The 18869-nt window shown below is 43.0% G+C and overlaps 1 protein-coding gene across 1 annotated transcript in view; it reads right to left on the bottom strand.

The window, feature by feature from the left end:
• LOC310784476 (torsin-2A-like) overlaps positions 1-18869 on the bottom strand; it is a gene marked incomplete at its 5' end in the record, with an annotated part of 29860 nt that overhangs the window by 9704 nt on the left and 1287 nt on the right. The window contains 4 exons of the mRNA XM_083645465.1: positions 1595-1722; positions 10460-10635; positions 14215-14480; positions 17395-17542. Coding sequence (XP_083501591.1) covers positions 1595-1722; positions 10460-10635; positions 14215-14480; positions 17395-17542 — 718 coding nt within the window. The remainder of the gene's footprint in view (positions 1-1594; positions 1723-10459; positions 10636-14214; positions 14481-17394; positions 17543-18869) is intronic.

The raw sequence follows: 18869 nt of genomic DNA, 5'->3' as shown, positions 1-18869 counted from the left end.
CTTTTCCCGAATTTAGCATTTTCCCATTAACACATTCACTGCCAGCCGTTTTTTTTTTACTGTAGGTAGGTTCTGCCAGAGGGTTTTTTTGAGGATTCTGGCTCATCTTTCAAGACCCGAGGATTCTTTTCTGCTAAGATTTTGTGAACACACAATATCTCAAAAGAACTATTAGAATGTGTGCTTTCTCTGTCTAAAAGAGTTAGTTTGTAGAGTTAGTAGTTATGTAAGCATTAGCAGTTGAATACAGCATGGTTTCAGCGTCAGAAAAATTATTCTGAGATAAACGGCTTTTTGTGAAATTCGATAGAACAGTCACTTTAACCATTCATTTTTGGCATCAGTAAGACGTCAGACATCTAAACAATAGTTTTGAACAGTAATTTCCTCCATAACAGCAGGAAACCTCCCTCTGCTTCCAACTCCTCCCTCCGTGTGTGTCTTCTTGGCTGCAGCGGCCGTGTCACAAGCTCGTTGCTGCTGCTGCTGTAACCTCGCGTCACCAGGCTCATTGCTTTGCTGCTGCTGTGCCTGTCTGCGCGGCCGCTCTTTGAGGAAGTCTGGATGGACTCGCTCGTTACTTGGAGTTTTGGTTGAGAGCTTTGATGAAGCTTTTGCGATTCTGGTCATATTTATGCTGCGTGTTTCAAAGTGTGTTCCACCCGTAATCTATTATGCAAATTTGCAATCCCGCACCGCCAGCAATCAGCGCGAAAACGAAAGCGTTTTCGCCAATCCATTTTCATGAGAATGGCTTGATCACACTGCTTTTTGCTTGCCTTCCTCTAGTCAGGAGAGCACTGTCGCCACTTAGTGGGTCGGTGGAATGGGTTGTACACGTTCGGTAGCTCCAATAATTTTATAGGAGACGTGGGGGGCATTGATCCACGTAGCACGCCCAAAACTTTTTTTTTTTTTTTTTGACGTCTCAACTCGTCATTGGCAGTGAACCGTTGGAATTTTTTTGACGAGTCAACTCGCCATTGGCAGTGAACGTGTTAAGACATGTGGGTTATTCCAGTATTATTCGGGTTTAAGGAGGATTCTTTGATCATGTATACAGCGCATTCGGAATATGCGTCTCAATCAGGGTTTTTACCTCAGTTTGCGACGCATGTTGCCTGTTTGTGGTCAGCTGATGTGTGCTAGAAAGCACTAGAAGAGGCGATATAAGCTATCATCCATCATCTCTGGCATGCGAAAAGAAAAGCCCACATTTCAGATCGTGAGGAGATGAGAAACATCGATTTAAAGAGAGAGATATTTAAAGAGAGAGTGGTGCCCACGGAAGTGCAAAATGGTAATAACGTAGGCTACTAGCCTACTTTTTATGAAAGACTTGGATGTGCAAATATCGCAACGCCAAACTTCCCAGCAGCAAGCTCCTGAAATGGACCAAGTGATGCTGGTAAGAATAGCGCTGCTCTGTTTATTCGCAACAGAAAAACTCCGCCTACCTGTATCTCCCTCTCTCCCACCCTCCCTCACGTGTCGGGGAGGGCGAGCTACGGCTGCATGTAAACGTGAATATTAGTGGATTATTAACAACAACAACAAGAGAAATAATTGTGATTAGCACTTGTGATGGTCTTACTTGAGCTGCTGTTGTAAACTGCCTGGGCGATGGCGTCCTCCAGGTCGGACAGCCTGATCTCCTCTCGGTCCCGGCCTGCCTGCCGGTAGTCCAAAGCCAGCTGGTTGATGACGTTCTCCCCGATGGTGCTGCCAGGAAACACAACAACACAGAAAACACATCAGAACCCGATGGTGCTGCCAGGAAACACAACAACACAGAAAACACATCAGAACCCGATGGTGCTGCCAGGAAACACAACAACACAGAAAACACATCAGAACCCGATGGTGCTCCCAGGAAACACAACAACACAGAAAACACACCAGAACCCGATGGTGCTGCCAGGAAACACAACAACACAGAAAACACATCACAAGTCTGCAAAGAAACGCATTGAACTTAATCCTGCTTAGCACATTTCATACACAGAGGCAGTTCAAAGTGCTTCACATTAAAAAAAGATCAAGTTCATATAAAGTAACAAGCAAAAATGCATTACATTAAAATAATTAAATCAAGTAAAATATTTTTACCCCCTATAGACGGTTTTAACTTGACAACAAAAGCATTCTTCTAAATTGAACCCCAGCTCACTTCCTGTTGCAGTGTTTTACAGAAAAGAAAAAAGAGTGGAGGAGTGACCATTCTGTGAAAACCGTCTATGAGGGTTTTACAGCAGAGCCGTTAAGGGTTAATATGTCACTTTTATAAGTTTAGAAAAAAAGTTGAGACGGTCAAAGTCACCATTTAGATTAGCCTTGTGTGCTCAGTTTATCAAAAATAACGCCTATTTAGAAATCTGATTTTTGTTTTGGGAGATCTGAAGAACCAGGACGAGTCAGTCACCTCAGCTGACAGAAGCCAGGCTCTGAGCAGCACGGCTGTGGAACATAACGCGTGGTGATTAGCTAATGCCTCCGTGGCATTTCCATTATGATTTATTTCGTTTTGGAAGATAAATGTTCTCACATATTAAATCTAAGTCCTTGTAGTTAAAAATCAGTTTCCCCAATGGAGTTTTGTGGACGGTGCTTGTGCACACTGTCGCTTGTTCACTCAGCCTGTTTTGAGGTAAGGTGGTGCCTGTTTGTTGTAGGTTATGATTCTGTTAGTGTTGATCATTCACAAGGTTTTTACTGAGATAGTACGAGCCCAGGTCTCCTAATTCTCTAAAACACACGCTCTCGGCAATGAAGACTAGTAAAAACACACTAAATAAAGCAGATTGTTAAAGTCGAGCTGAATCCAAAAATGACTTTTATTTTCTTTTAGTTCAAATACCTGGGTATGCAGTGCACCTATTTAATAATGTATGCCAAATAAAATCACAAAAATTGAATTTATTTAGTTTTTGACATCAAAAGTTCATTTTTCAAGATTTCATTCATAACAGTAATCTACAGTTTGCTGACGTCACCTAGTACTATCAAATTTCGACCCCATTTCAACCAATCATATCACGACATGGCAGCTGTCAATCAAATCTTCATTTCAGGATAATTTTCTCTTTTAAATGAAGTAGAAAATGGCGCCTAGTGCCTGTCATCTGGCAGAAATCCTATCCCATAAACTAACTAACATGGCCAATTGTATGTTGATATACACAATAAAGAAAACAGTAATACCTAAGAATGCAAAGAAATGTAAGTGGCTCGTTGAAACTATTCCAGGAATATTATTTACCGCAATAGCGTAAGTGGCTCGCGCCTCAGAGAGCCTGGTTGTCAGGGGTCGCACCTCGGAGATTCCAGGCCGACGTGCTGCACTCTCCGCTCGGCAACACGAAGGCAGCTGGCTGCCTGCGGCTCGCTGAGCTCCACTCAGCCACTAACCTCCCGTCAGCAGGCTCTTCCCAAGGAGAGCGCCACAACACGCTGAATCCCACTCAATTTGGAGGCGGAACGCGCCAGGATTGGCCAAAGCCCAATCCAGTCCCCAGAATTGTCAAATAACATCTTGTGGACAGTGTCCATAAAGTCTTTATTGTACACAAGTTTGTATACAGAGTGCACATGGAGTTGTCAGACAGCGACTGCATGGGGGATAGGAGGGGTGGGTTTCACTTTTCCAAGTAACGTTACTGGAGGCGAGTTCATCGTTTCGTTTACCTATGAATGATTACGTCCGGTGTGCCGTAATCATGGATAAAAAGTCGTCATAATGGATTAATGGAACCTCACACTCTTTCTCTGTGGGGACTTTAATGAAACCGAGACATCCGATCTTCCTCACTGCATCTTGCTCGTCATCTCACGCTATATGTAAGTTGCCTGTTTAAGTTGCTAACAGCTTTGTCAGTGTTATGTTACATTATTAGCAAGCTTACCTCGTTAGCGAATTTAGGGCTTCTAGTGTGGAATTTAGAGATGCTGCGATCCGATCATGTGATCGGATATCGGCGCGATATCAGCCAAAAAACATGGATCGGATCGGATTCCAGCGAAAATGACCGATCCAATGCTCCGATATAAGCACTCCATTCCATGACTCCGCTCCAGGATTTCTATCCAGCATGCAGCACACTGAGGCCGCGTTGAGCCTAGGATGGCCAGGGCCAAAACGTTGTCTTGCTTCAACATACATCGCATTGCATAAACCATTTCCACCCGCAGGTTTGAGGAGTAGCTAACATAAACGTCAGATAAATACTCTCTATAGGCTAACGTTACCCACTGAGGCAGCTAACATGGCTAATTAGCTAGCTAACAGCAGCTATCTTTCTCCTCTATCTAACGTTAATGACACGTTAGTTGACTGAGCGAACGGCGCTGTACAGCAGGTCGTTATCAAAACGTATTGCACTGAAGAGAAGTAACATTAGATAATGACGAAAGACTCCTCCAATCTGGCAGTGGAAATGTATGCACAAACTTTGTGTGTAACTTTGCGAGACTCAACCGAATGACTGATGAGTCTCGCGTTGAGCCTAGGATGGCCAGGGCTTAGATCTGCGTGAGCACGACCCGTCGTAAATTGTCCAATTCAAGGTACATTAAAACGTTGTCTTGCTTCAACATACATTGCATCCCATAAACCATTTCCACCCGCAGGTTTGAGGAGTAGCTAACATAAATGTCAGATAAATACTCTCTATAGGCTAACGTTACCCACTGAGGCAGCTAACATGGCTAATTAGCTAGCTAACACCAGCTATCTTTCTCCTCTAAACTAACGTTAACGACACGTAGTTGACTGAGCGAACGGCGCTGTACAGCAGGTCGTTATCAAAACGTATTGCACTGAAGAGAAGTAACAGAAAATGACAAAAGACTCCTCCAATCTGGCAGTGGAAATGTATGCACAAACTTTGTGTGTGTGTGTGTGTGAGAGACAGAAACAGGGACAGGGCTGTGTGTGTGTGTGTGTGAGAGAGAGAGACAGGGACAGGGCTGTGTGTGTATGTGTCCTGTGTGAGCAGTCGGCAAGGCCACCAGTCTCTTTTTGAGGCCAATGCGGAAGTTGCCATACTCTCAAATGGCCAGTGGGGGGCGCAGCTTGTGTAACATCATCCCTGAACGTCCATTCAACTCTATGTGAAATGAGCCAACTTCTCTCTCGGTCTCTGTCTTAAATAAACACTTTACAAATGAGTTTATGGTCTGAAAAAACAATTTCAAGTATTTTTCATGCTCTCAAGGCTCCAGTTTTTTTAATTATAGCCCCATTTCGAGGAAAATAGGCGATATACTTCGGATATTGGGAAACAGTAATACCTCCGCCCGTTAGAGGCAGCAATGTGCCGCAAAGGCATCTAGTCTGCGGAAAGTACACGAATAAGAAAACCTAGCAAAACAAGGCTAGTATGGCTAGCAGATAGCAAGTCATACTTTAGCAAATTATCAGAAAATAGCGCTACTTTATATTTTAATAATGTTAGTAGACACACGTAACTGTATAGATGGCATACATGTAACGTGACGCTCATAACATGGCGGACCATTTAACGTTATCTAACGGTATGTAAAGTAGCCTAAAGTTAAATGGTCTGTCCATGTTATGAGCGTCACGTTACATGTATGCCATCTATACAGTTACATAAGGTTAAATGTTAACGTGACATAACATCACAAGTTTTTGCAGACTTGAATGCTGTTGGTCGTTTGTTCAATTTGCTTTTCTGTATGGTATTGGACATTTAAAAATGATACATACTTGTCTTGAGGCATCCGCCAAGCTCAGCAATTTGTTATCCTTATTTTAAAACATACTTTATCAGATCGATATAACTCAACATAGCCTAAGGTCTTGCACGAATATGTCTACTGGTAAATTAGGCATATATAGATAATCTACCAAGCAACACTTGATACAAATATAGGTAACCATTTCACAGCAGTACAGCCTACCATGGTGGAAAATTAACCATTCTTTAAGTTTGAATGATATCAAAATATATGTTGCATGGTGTAGCCTTTGTTTATGTCGAATTGTTACAGATAACCATATTTCAATAAATATAAATCATTCGTTGATTTGAAGCAGTCGGTTGGTTCTCCATCTTCATTCTTCTTCCTGGTCATTTGGTTGAAGCTGGTTCACTCGACATCAAATATCTTTATATCACATCTTATTAACAACCTGCCTGCTCTGACCAGACAACTATAATGGGCTCGTTCTATGAGATTTGGGGTACATTCGGGTACATGATTTACTTGCACATAGCCTACACAACAAGGTTCTTTGTTGGCAATGTTTATTGACAAAAACACACTGGCAGATACATACCAAATGGCTCAAAGTAAATCTATCAAAAGTCTCAAATCTGTCAGCATTTAGCTTATGTTATTGCAATATCTTAGGTTGAACAACTGATGATCAGCAATATTCTCACAGTAATATGCACATGGGAATCAAAACGTAGCATTCATTTTCACAAATAATTTGACCAAGGGACAATGTGCCTCTGTTCTGTTGTGCTGTTCCTGCTCCACCATGGTACTCCGACAGCCATCCCTTGAAGAAACAAACGACACCGTGTTATATTAATTACTATAACATAACGCCACCAAATTTCAGTTAAAGTAGGCTATAACCACGGTGCTCACACGTTAGCACACGATGCTAATCGAGCTAGCGTTAGCTTACAAACATGAGCATCACTCAAACAGTCCAACGAGTCCAACATAGCAGAGCACCAAGTGCGCGACCAAATCCACCTCAGTTATCAATTTTAGAGTTTGCCCAGAGATAAGTATAATAGCAGTTTACCTTGTGGAGGCTTAGCAGCAGCTAGCAGGCTGGAGACTCACACCAGCTACTCAGGCACAATGCACCAGGATCACACCACACCATGGTCTCTTGGCCAGGCCCCGGACAAGACGGTGGTCGGCTGGCTGGACTCCTACTCGCCCATACCTTCGGACTAAAAGTTATTATATTTGTTGTCCTGGACCATTTCACCACTGCAACCAGCCAGCCAGCGAGCAAGCTAGCAAACAGAAGCGAACAACAAGATGGCAGTCGTTCAAGCCTGTGAGACAAATTCGGAAACTCCCCCGGCAGCCGCTAGGGGCAGCCGCCCCCTCCTCCTTCTTCTTCTTCTACTAGTTTTTAACAGCCCTCTCTCCCCGTACTTCCGTGTAAAGTTAATCCATTCAACCAATCAACGATGAGCAGGAAGCGGGAGATTCAAGCCTCATTTTGTTCCATCAAAACCCAATGGGTGACGTCACGCTGGCTTTATCCAGTTCTATTATACAATCCATGTGTGTGAGACAGAGTGGGGGTGTATGTGTGAGGAAACAATAATTATTTGTGTCCAGTGTTCACCCATTACAAAATAAGTGTGTATTTGATTGTTATGTTTTAGTTTTACATCAAATTAATTAGATGAACTAAATCGTTTACATACTATATTACCAAAGCACACACATACATACCTAACCCTAAAAATTTTGTTGCCTGCTAGCTATCAGACAGCATAGAGAGGCTTAAATATGTGCTGTATCGGTATCGGATCGAAATCGGTATCGAATCGTGTATCGAAATTTGATCGGAATCGGATCGGTTTTGAGGCTAAAATATCGGAATCGGATCGGAATTGAAAAATCTCGATCGCAGCATCTCTAGTGGAATTATTTGCTTTTTTCATGACGTTAAAGGGGGAGCAGCTGGACACTTCAACATTGTTGTGGTTTTGTGAAGTAGCAGAGGAGTGACGTGCAGCTTGTAAACACGCTGGAGTGACTCCCGCTAATGTTTCCTCTCCACAAAACCTTCCGTCTTCTCCCGAAAACGGAATTTCAGTCCAATTATGGTCAATTCTGCAGTATTCCACGTTTTACAGTTGATTCCATTTTTATTGGTCAATTTTCTGATTCCGTCCGCATTTCCGTGACTGCGGATTTCATATGTCTCTACAGTTAGTGGGGACTTTACACCCTAACTTACGAGAGAACTTACGTTCAGGTGATGCAATAAGCTCCTGACCTTAACCAATATAAACTTCAGTGGAGTCAAATCTCCACTGAAGTTTAAGTTTCTGTAACCTACAAGCCATCCTGACCAAGAACAAAACTCTCTTTTCCAAAAATGGCTGGTAAACCACTGCTAAGAATCTGGTGAAGTAGATGTAGATGGCCTGTGTGTGCACCTGATGAAGACATAGATGGCCTGTGTGGCCTGTGTTTTACTGTTCTACGGTAACTCTGAGGGGACATCCACAGAGCCTCGCACACACACTGAACAGTCTGTTACAGTGATATCATTGTGCCCTCTGGAGGATCAGTGAAAAATGATTTGAAAACACCGTTCTACTGACAGAACGCACGTTGCTTTTTGTTTTGTTTTGATCGAGTAAATCCTTGTGTACCGGTTGAAGACATAGATGGCCTGTGTGTGTGTGTGTGTACCTGCTGAAGACATAGATGGCCTGTGTGTGTGTGTACCAGAGATGGGGACTTGGACTTGAGACTTGGACTTGAGTCGCACTTAAGTCACCCACACAGTGACTTGAGACTTGACTTGAGACTAGTCCTCAAAGACTTGAGACTTGACTTGGACTTGAAGGTTTGGGACTTGTGAACAATCTTTTTTTTCTTTTTCTTTTTTGTGCATTAACATTAAGGAAACGTCTACTAATGATAATGTCAACAATCAATGCTGATACTGTATATGTTAATAAAGGAGTGAGGATAATACAGTACATGCTTTGAATCCCTTAGTTTTAGCTATGCAGTGTTCTAAGCAGACTGGATGGCATCCAGCAGATGATAGAACACTCATCCATAAGAGACTTGAGACTTGACTTGGACTCGTGATCAAAGACTTGAGACTTGACTTGGACTTGTGAGCATCTCTGTGTGTACCTGATGAAGACCTAGATGGCCTGTGTTAGGGCTGGAATCGAATTTTAATCATGATTACGATTTGGGCTGTCCACGATTATGAAAACAAGATAATCGACATACAACGATTTTGTGGCTCTTGTCACTCTCGTTCTGTCTTGTATTGTAAATCAAGCGCACCCCTTCCTTTGCAGCGGTGTGCTCGGCCCCTCCCCCAAAGCCAAAAGCACACACACACCGCTCGAGTTGGGAATGGTTGTGTCATGTGAACAGAGAGCCGCTGCATGTTTCTCCTCCCCGCTTATTTCCGTGGTAGCACAAGAATAAGATGAGAGAAGTCACAGAAAGAGAGCCGCTGGTCGAGAGGAGAGGTAAAACAACATATGTGGGGTGGAAACACTAGTATGGTTTCGCCGAGTTTAAAGGTCCACACATCAAGAGCGATGCGAATATACAGCACGGAATTGCGATGCGAGTTTTGTCCCACCTGTCAATCACAGCCACAGACTTGAAACAAACAGCGCAAGATATGCGCGGTCGTGGCAGCACACAACCTCTCCCTCTTTGTTTAATCACTTGAAATCCACTCACAAAGTGGTCTATGACCAAGAAATAAACGCTAAACGAACAAAAATACAAAGCCCCATCTAGTTACTGCCACCACATACAGTCATCGATTCAGGACACTCTTTACAATGCGACCGCATATTCAACAGCTAACGAGCTCACAGATAAACATTAACAATAGCCTATTATGAACCTAAACGACGTAAGTCGCTTTGGATAAAACCATCTGCCAAATGAGTAATTTAATGTAATGTAAACGAACGTTACTAGCGTTCTCATTTGGTTAGTTTTGAGGTTTAAGGACTACTAGTTCAGATGTTTACCAACATATTGAATGTAGATTAATAGTTGCAGTTGGTTGTGGCAGTTCACTGCAACATAGTAGGCCTACATATACTGTATATTTATTTTAGTTTTTATTTTATTTCTAAATCTTTGCACTTTTATTATTTATTTTCACTTATTTATTTTTAATTATATCTAAAATCCAAAGACATCCAATGTTAAATAAAAAGCCAGTGTAAATGTTCAATAAATTCATCATGTTCTCAATGTCAATGAGTAATCGTGTTAAATAATCGTGATCTCAATATCAATCAAAATAATCGTGATTATGATTTTTGCCATAATCGTGCAGCCCTAGCCTGTGTGTGTATGTGTGTGTACCTGCTGAAGACATAGATTGCCTGTGTGTGTGTCTGTGTGTGTGTGTGTGTACCTGCTGAAGACATAGATGGCCTGTGTGTATGTGTATGTGTGTGTGTGTGTGTGTGTGTGTGTGTGTGTGTGTGTGTGTGTACCTGCTGAAGATATAGATGGCCTGTGTGTGTGTGTGTGTGTGTACCTGCTGAAGATATAGATGGCCTGTGTGTGTGTGTATGTGTACCTGATGAAGACGTAGATGGCCTGTGTGTGTGTGTGTGTGTGTGTGTGTGTACCTGCTGAAGACATAGATGGCCTGTGTGTGTGTGTGTGTGTGTGTGTGTGTGTGTGTACCTGCTGAAGACATAGATGGCCAGTGTGTGTGTACCTGATGAAGACGTAGATTGCCTTGCGGTAGTTGGTGCTGTACACGACGTGGGAGGGGCCAAGGAAGGGCTCCAGGACGTTCACCACGCCTGGCGCCATCTTCTCCATCTCGTCGAAAATGAAGACGGAGCGGGCGCACGCCGTCAGGTTCCCCGTCACCCAGCTCCTCAGGTCTGACTGCAAACCAAGCAGGAGGAATGAACCCTCATGTTTACAGGCAGAGAATACTCCAGCTCATAAGAGATACTACTCCTGACTCCAGCTCATAAGAGAGAATACTCCTGACACCAGCTCATAAGAGAGAATACTCCTGACTCCAGCTCATAAGAGAGAATACTCCTGACTCCAGCTCATAAGAGAGAATACTCCTGACACCAGCTCATAAGAGAGAGTACTCCTGACACCAGCTCATAAGAGAGAATACTCCTGACACCAGCTCATAAGAGAGAGTACTCCTGACACCAGCTCATAAGAGAGAATACTCCTGACACCAGCTCATAAGAGAGAATACTCCTGACACCAGCTCATAAGAGAGAATACTCCTGACACCAGCTCATAAGAGAGAATACTCCTGACACCAGCTCATAAGAATACTCCTGACACCAGCTCATAAGAGAGAATACTCCTGACACCAGCTCATAAGAGAGAATACTCCTGACACCAGCTCATAAGAGAGAATACTCCTGACTCCAGCTCATAAGAGAGAATACTCCTGACTCCAGCTCATAAGAGAGAATACTCCTGACACCAGCTCATAAGAATACTCCTGACACCAGCTCATAAGAATACTCCTGACACCAGCTCATAAGAATACTCCTGACACCAGCTCATAAGAGAGAATACTCCTGACACCAGCTCATAAGAGAGAATACTCCTGACTCCAGCTCATAAGAGAGAATACTCCTGACACCAGCTCATAAGAGAGAATACTCCTGACTCCAGCTCATAAGAGAGAATACTCCTGACACCAGCTCATAAGAGAGAATACTCCTGACACCAGCTCATAAGAGAGAATACTCCTGACTCCAGCTCATAAGAGAGAATACTCCTGACTCCAGCTCATAAGAGAGAATACTCCTGACACCAGCTCATAAGAATACTCCTGACACCAGCTCATAAGAATACTCCTGACACCAGCTCATAAGAATACTCCTGACTCCAGCTCATAAGAATACTCCTGACACCAGCTCATAAGAATACTCCTGACACCAGCTCATAAGAATACTCCTGACACAAGCTCATAAGAATACTCCTGACACCAGCTCATAAGAGAGAATACTCCTGACACCAGCTCATAAGAGAGAATACTCCTGACACCAGCTCATAAGAGAGAATACTCCTGACACCAGCTCATAAGGCTCAAAGGCTGCATCATTCATTGAAAAAGATCGTAGATATCTACATCAACATTGACGAGAATTTCCACACAGCAAAATAGTGTATTTTTAAGTGGAATCAAAAGTGGAAAAAGGAGCTTACTGGTTACTTTTTAGGGAGAATATTTAATGCAGAAGTGTTGGTACACAGGTAACCTAAGGTTTACATACAATGTACAGGTTGAAACGCGTTGCGTTTTTCTTGCCCGTGTCTCATATTTGTTTGAAGTTGTACATTGTATGTAAACCTGTGAGGTTACCTGTGTACCAACACTTCTGGATTAAATATTCTCCCTAAAAAGTAACCAGTAAGCTCCTTTTTCCACTTTTGATTCTACTTTGACTTTGAGCTTGCTTGCTGCCACTTTCTCTGCTCCTGTATTTTTAAGTGGTGCAGCCGCTTCTATAAGTGACTTTGTGTGTCCGTTTGTAGCACGCGATGTAGGTATGATGTAGGTATGATGTAGGTATGAGTTGAGATCTGTAGCTTGGGCCACTCCCCTGGCTCCCTGGTCCACACAGAGAGAGCATCTCAAGGTCGATAGTGGATGGAGACACAATCTGGGCACCCAGAGTCTATCAGTCTGATCTAAGAGACTAAGACTAATAAGAGTCTATCAGTCTGATCTAAGAGACTAATAAGACTAATAAGACTGGGACAGACGGACGATATTTCACTGTAGAGCTGACGTCCCGCCCCTTCCGTCATTGTTTACAGTTCGACGACATCTCATATGCAGCTATTTATTATTATTATTAACTCCATTCTCACATCAATTGGACTGTGAACAGTAGCCGCGGTGCACGGAAGCAGCAGTCTCAGTGCAGACGTCCACTATACAGCGGAAACACCGGAATATCACCGTCTGTGACAGAGTCATATTAGATATCAGATTGACTGGGTAAGTACTGAGTTTAGCTTATTGTTCTCTAAATAATTTGCGCTGCATTAATATAGGCTACCATAGCGCTTGTGTCTTTGTGTCTCTTTTTTGGAGTGAATATGCGACTGCTCTCTCCATGGATAATCTCTCCAACATATATTTTTTAGCCACATTGATTGCCGACGTATCCTCTTCTAATCTTAGTACTGTAGTCAGCGTGGCAGCGTTTCACTCGGCCAGTCAGACAGATGCGTGTGGTGCGACCGTCCATCGCGGCTTTTGGGTGTTAAAGAAAGCGCTTTGGCATCGTTCTATATCCTGCCTGCCTCATTCAGTTTGTTAAGTTTATGCACAAGCTTTTTCTTATTGTGATAATAATCGTTTTTGAACTGTCATTGTGCTGTTCAAAGTGTTTTATTTATTATGTTTCATTTTTTGTTTTTTAATCGGGCCGGGCTCGGGATGATTTTCACCTGATTAGCTAGGCCCCTGTTCTGGCCCGGGCCGGGCTAGGGCCTAGATTTGAGGCCTGTGCAGGGCTCTACCATCTACCACTATGAAATATATACATAATTAGACCCATACATAGCCATTAGGGGTGGGGGGGGGAAATCGATACACCATAGTGTAAAATCTTTTTTCTTTTTTTTGCAGGCCATGCCAGGCCACCGGGCTACTATAAACTTTAGTTCCAAGGCCACACACACATCCAGTTAAGGTGGACTGTAAGTAGACTGTAACAAACAGTTCAGTTTGTCAGGTGCATGCAACTATGATATGACTTTATGAAAGTTGTTGGTCTGTCTACTTGACAATGTTGCTGCAATAAAATGGTTGAAGTCAGATGTACAGACTGGAAGATTGTTCTTATATAAACCAGATGTTGACAAAGTTTTCCTTTGGGGACATCATTTGCAGTTGAAAAAGTAAGAAATCGCAATATCCCAATATTCAATATATCGCAATATCGGCGATATCACAATACTATCGTATCGTGACTCAAGTATCGTTTTAGTATCGTATCGTGGGCATCTGGTGATTCCCAACCCTAATAGCCATTTACATACACACCTATACGTATCAAATTACCTCCTTTCCATACTTTCCTAATGAATGTCCATTTCTTTAGTTGAAAGGTGTTTTACCAAGATTATGAATCAAATGTTGCTATTTTCTTGTGAAATATGTTTGGGAAGAAGGTTCTTGCACCTCAACAGTTCTCTTCATTGCATTAGACCTCACTTCTGGAAGTGTAAAGCCTCCTGCAGAAGCATGTCTGGTATAGTAGTCATGCCTGTCCAGACTTAGAGATCAATTATTATACAGAATTAAGGGAGGCTTTGTAGCACGAATATTCCTGATAAATACAAGGAGTGCGAGTGAGTAATCTATTTTTGACAATTAGCCAAGCTTGTGCGTTGTGGCAACATTTGTTCTATACTCACAGGTGTGAGTGATTTAGTGAACAGTGGGGTGAGGAGGCGTGCGACTCGTACCCGGTACTGCTCCACCCGGTCAGGTGAGGGGAAGTGGAGCGCCGGCACAAACTGGTGGATGTAGGGGCTGCTCATGGCTGAGCTGTACAAGTGTCTGCCCAGCATGGAGCTGACCAGCGTCTTCCCTGTCCCGGACGAGCCGTGGAAGGACAGCACCAGGGGCCGGTCGGGGCTTTTATTCTGAAGGAAGTTAGCCACTTCCTGTGACACAATGTCCTGCGCCAGATGTTGTCCATACAGATTCTTGTACAGGTCCCACTCCAAGTCTGGTTCACATAAAGAAAGAAAGTAATGTTAGGTATACTATACAACTATTTCATAAAAAAACTAAACATTTTAACTAGTAGAAAAGTTTCCCCTCAAAAACATCAGTTATAACGCATACAATACTGTGGCAGTGTGTTTATGTGTAGCGACGCTGCCCCCTGCCTGATATTGGCACGGTTTACATTTCTTTGGCTGTGCCGGGACGTATTTGGGCACATACATTGTGTAGAGGTCCATGTGGGGCTGTATGATGCCCAGCCAATAACATAGCTCACAGCGCAACAGCTCAGCCAATAGCATCGCTAAGATGTTCTGAGAGTGGATTGCGTCAGCACAGCGGGGTCAGCGTGGCTAAAACCAGGAAATGGAGCTTCTCACCAGAGCATTTTGCGAGCTGTTTGGAGCTCATGCCTCGATGGTTTGGAGGTATGCGTGTGTGTTTATTTGTGCTTTTATACCATAACCACTGTGAAATTATCAGAACAAATTAATCCTTGCGTTTCAATGGTTTTCTGGGGCTCTCTCTCCCCTATATGTATATAGTCAAGCTTAGCCTGGTAAACCAGCCGGTCACGTGAACTCACATTTCATTTCGTTCCTCGTTCCCAGTTCTGGCCCCATTCCCTTGGTGTGATCTTAGCAGAAACTGCAAAGTAGGGTTGGCACGATGGACGATGGCATCGACCATCGTGATAGGCCGACCCCATCATCGTGATTAATTATCTGTTCGAATACATTTTTTGCCGTTTTAATAATAAAAAATACCAAGTCCACTGTCTATTAGCTAGGGCTGTGAATCTTCACTGGCCTCACGATTCGATTACGATTCAGAGGGCTACGATTCGATTCAATTACGATTATCGATGCATCTCAATGCATCTCAATGCATCTTAAATCGATGCATTACTTTTTTCCGCAATACATGATTAATTTTTTTCACTTTCTTTTTTCTCACTGTGTGGCTACTTTTAAAATAAAAGTGCATTTGGAATTGCATTGTATTATGATCCATAATTAAAATAAACAACTGCATGTACTTCCATTATATTTTATTTGATTATTATTATTATTTATTTTTTTATAATCGATTTTTGACATTTGTGAATCGATGCAGAATCGTGCACGTCCGCATCGCGATGCATCTTATAATCGATTATTTTTGACACCCCTACTACCAGCAATATTGAACGCCGCAAAACAAATAGGCTAACGTTAACGTTACAGAGCCTGACCAACAACGTGTGTGTGTGTGTGTGTGTGTGTGTGTTGAATTTAACTAGCTGGCAGAAAACTGACAGAATTACTGGCGGATATAACGTTAGATTTGCGTGGGCTTTTGAACCTAATGAGAGAGAGTTGAGGAGACTGGAGAGAGTTGAGAGAGAAATACAGCAGCAGGAGGTATATCGCACAACCCTACTGCAAAGCAGACGAGCCAATCAGCGACCCGCCTCATAGTTGACATCGTGACCGGCCAATCAGGGACGCCACTAGCAAAACAGTAATAGGCGCCTCGAGGAGTAATGTCAGCGTTCGTCCAGCCATAAAGTGCAGTTATTGCAGAAATAGACTCAATAACAACAATTAAACAAGTACAGGAGTATCGCTGCAACCGCAGAGTTTCTCGCGGAAAATGTGTTTTTGCCGTTCTCCCGAGTGGATTTGGGTTTGACTGGATCCAACACTGATTGGCTGAAGGAGTTGTCTGTCAAGGCAAGCACACCCGCCCAACTTCCGCCCACTGCAGATGCCGGGTGAAAGCTTGGGGCCAGACGGGAATGAGGAATGAAATGCAATGTGAGTTCACGTGACCGGCTGGTTTACCAGGCTAAGTTAAGCTCACTCCACCACATAAACAAAGAACACAGCAAAACAATGTCCAACCACAAAATACAGACAGGGGGCAGCGTCGCTCCACATAAACACTGCCACAGTATTGTATGCCATAACTGATGTTTTTGAGGGGAAACTTTTCTATCAGTCTATATGAGGGATCAGTGTTGGTAAACAAATGGCTTCATGGGGGTAACTTTATAATGGAACCCTATGGAGCCAGCCTTGAATGTCTCACTCTAGCCGGCTGTGCTGTTTACTAAATTCACTTGATTTTAAAAACTGTGACAGTTCACACAACTTTAACACGACATACTGTACATATATTATACATCAGACCCTTTAGCTACTTCTGCGCTCACTCATGTAAAAATATATGTATATGAATGTAAAAATATAAGCGATGTGATGTATAGTTTTTGAGGTATTAACGCTTGTTTGGCACAACTGATCTGTTAACTCCTGCGGGGTTCCGCATTTCCGGGTGGTTGTGATGTCATGCTGATTTGTCCTATAATGTTTTTTTATTAAATAGTTGCATACCTTTAATCACTCCAAGTCTAGTTCACATGAATGAAGACACTCATGTTAGATTGGTGTGAGCAGTTTACCCCCAATATCTCTGTTGGCCAGCATTAATAACGAGCTAGCCTCGCTGCATACAGTAACACATGTGAGTTACAGCATTAGCTTCTTTATTTCCTGTCCTACACTATTGGATGAACTGATTAATCAGGTGTGCCTGATCATTGTTGTGACTGCAGCACATCTGACATTAATCACTTCATCCAATAGCTAATGTAAACACTGGGTGCTAGGCTAGCTAGCTTGTCACAACCCAGCTGTGGAAAACACAACAATGTTTCCAATCAAACATCTCTGTAGCCTGTTATGGACACAGAATGCTAAAACGCCAGGTAACATTTTTAGGACGTAGCGTTAAATGAGACACATTTTAATATTTCGGCTAACTGGTGGAGCTAATAATAACGCTGGCTTTTCAGTCCAGTTATGCTGGCTAGCTAGCTGGCTGGCTAACAAGAGGAAGTTAGTGTTAGCTCTGATGTCTCTGGTCGGTACCTCTGATGTTGGGCTGGAAGTCGCAGTCACAGCTGTCGGACAGAGAGCAGAGCAGGGTCTGGAAGACGCAGCCTACTGGCTGGGCACACAGCAGCACACACACACACAGCAGAGCTGACGTTAGCATTTGAGCTAGCATGTTAGCAGCCTGCAGGCAGCAGGGATCAGCCCACAGCGGCCACAGAGAGCAGGGCTGACGGCGCTGACTTTCTCTGCTTCAGGACAGCGTTCAACAAGGTAGCTATTACAGAGGAACTACACTTCCCATGATGCATTTGGCTAGGGCGCAGGGCGTAGGTCGCAAAGAACACGTTGGAGGGTCACAGTCCAGGGAGAAAAAAAAGAGAAGTAATGTAACGTTATTACGTTATTACTCAGTGAGGGCAGACGGAAACTAACAGAATACATTTCTGACCAGACCATTGGGTTGTTTTGGAACGTCAACGCTATTTTTCAAAAAACGTACAGTTACTTTTGTAACAGACCCCAAAACGATGTGTCCTATGAATATTGAAAAAGGACATAAACTGTCCTTAGGGGTCATATTATAAAGGTTAATACTATAATAATGTTGTTGTTGCTGCTGCTACTGTGTTATTATTGTTACTAGATTCTCATTTTAGTTTATAGCCTAGTTATAGAGTAATAATTTATGTAATTTGTCAATACAGTGTAGGCTAAGAACGTTTCAAACTGATAGCCAGGGTTGGGAGGGTGATTAAACATGTAATCTGATACAATTACTAATTATTACATGTTAAAAAATTGTAATCGTAATCCAAGTATCACAAAATAAAAGTAATTAATTACTTTTGAACAAATGTCCTGCATTTGACTATGGAGTCTAAGGGTCTTTCACACCGGCCATGAAAGCCGAAAAATGCGCGGAAATTAGGATTCGCGGCTCCGATGTGAAAGGCATGAACGCGCGTTGGTGGGTAATTCTTGTACGCCTTTTGTCCCGGCACCAAAGGTTGTCACATCGCCGTATTGGCGGACAACCCGCCTCCACTTGAAAGGTCGTCGCAGCGAGCCGGAAAAGGTGCGAATGGTCAGCTCATTCATAAAAAAAATTACAGGGGAAATCACCTCATGTATCAAGAAAGTGACAAGTGAAAGTAAAAAAAGTAGACTGATAGACAGACCTATCTCCACACACCACACTGTGCGAGGCAGCGCTTCATACGAATCGCTCATAAGATCGTGGTGTTTTTGCAATGTCAGCGTAGGTAATTATTATGTATATTAACTTTATTACAACTTTGGCATGACAATATCTGCTGCTTTACCTTAACACAGTGTGAGTGTTACAGTTACAACAGCCAACTAGTCCGCTGCTCTCGCTTCAGGCAGCCTCGCACTGTCCCCCTGTCTAGTGCAGGCTGCGGCTGAACAGAAAGCACTGAGGTGAGGTGTCAAGATTTCATCTCTGAGCTCTCTGATAGGCTATTGCTTGATGTGTAACCAATCAGATA

Source organism: Poromitra crassiceps, assembly GCF_964638095.1.
Source record: "Poromitra crassiceps genome assembly, chromosome: 10".
Classification (NCBI taxonomy): Eukaryota; Metazoa; Chordata; class Actinopteri; order Beryciformes; family Melamphaidae; genus Poromitra; species Poromitra crassiceps.
Note: the sequence above shows the minus strand (reverse complement) of the source record. Positions and strands in the feature narration are given on the sequence as shown.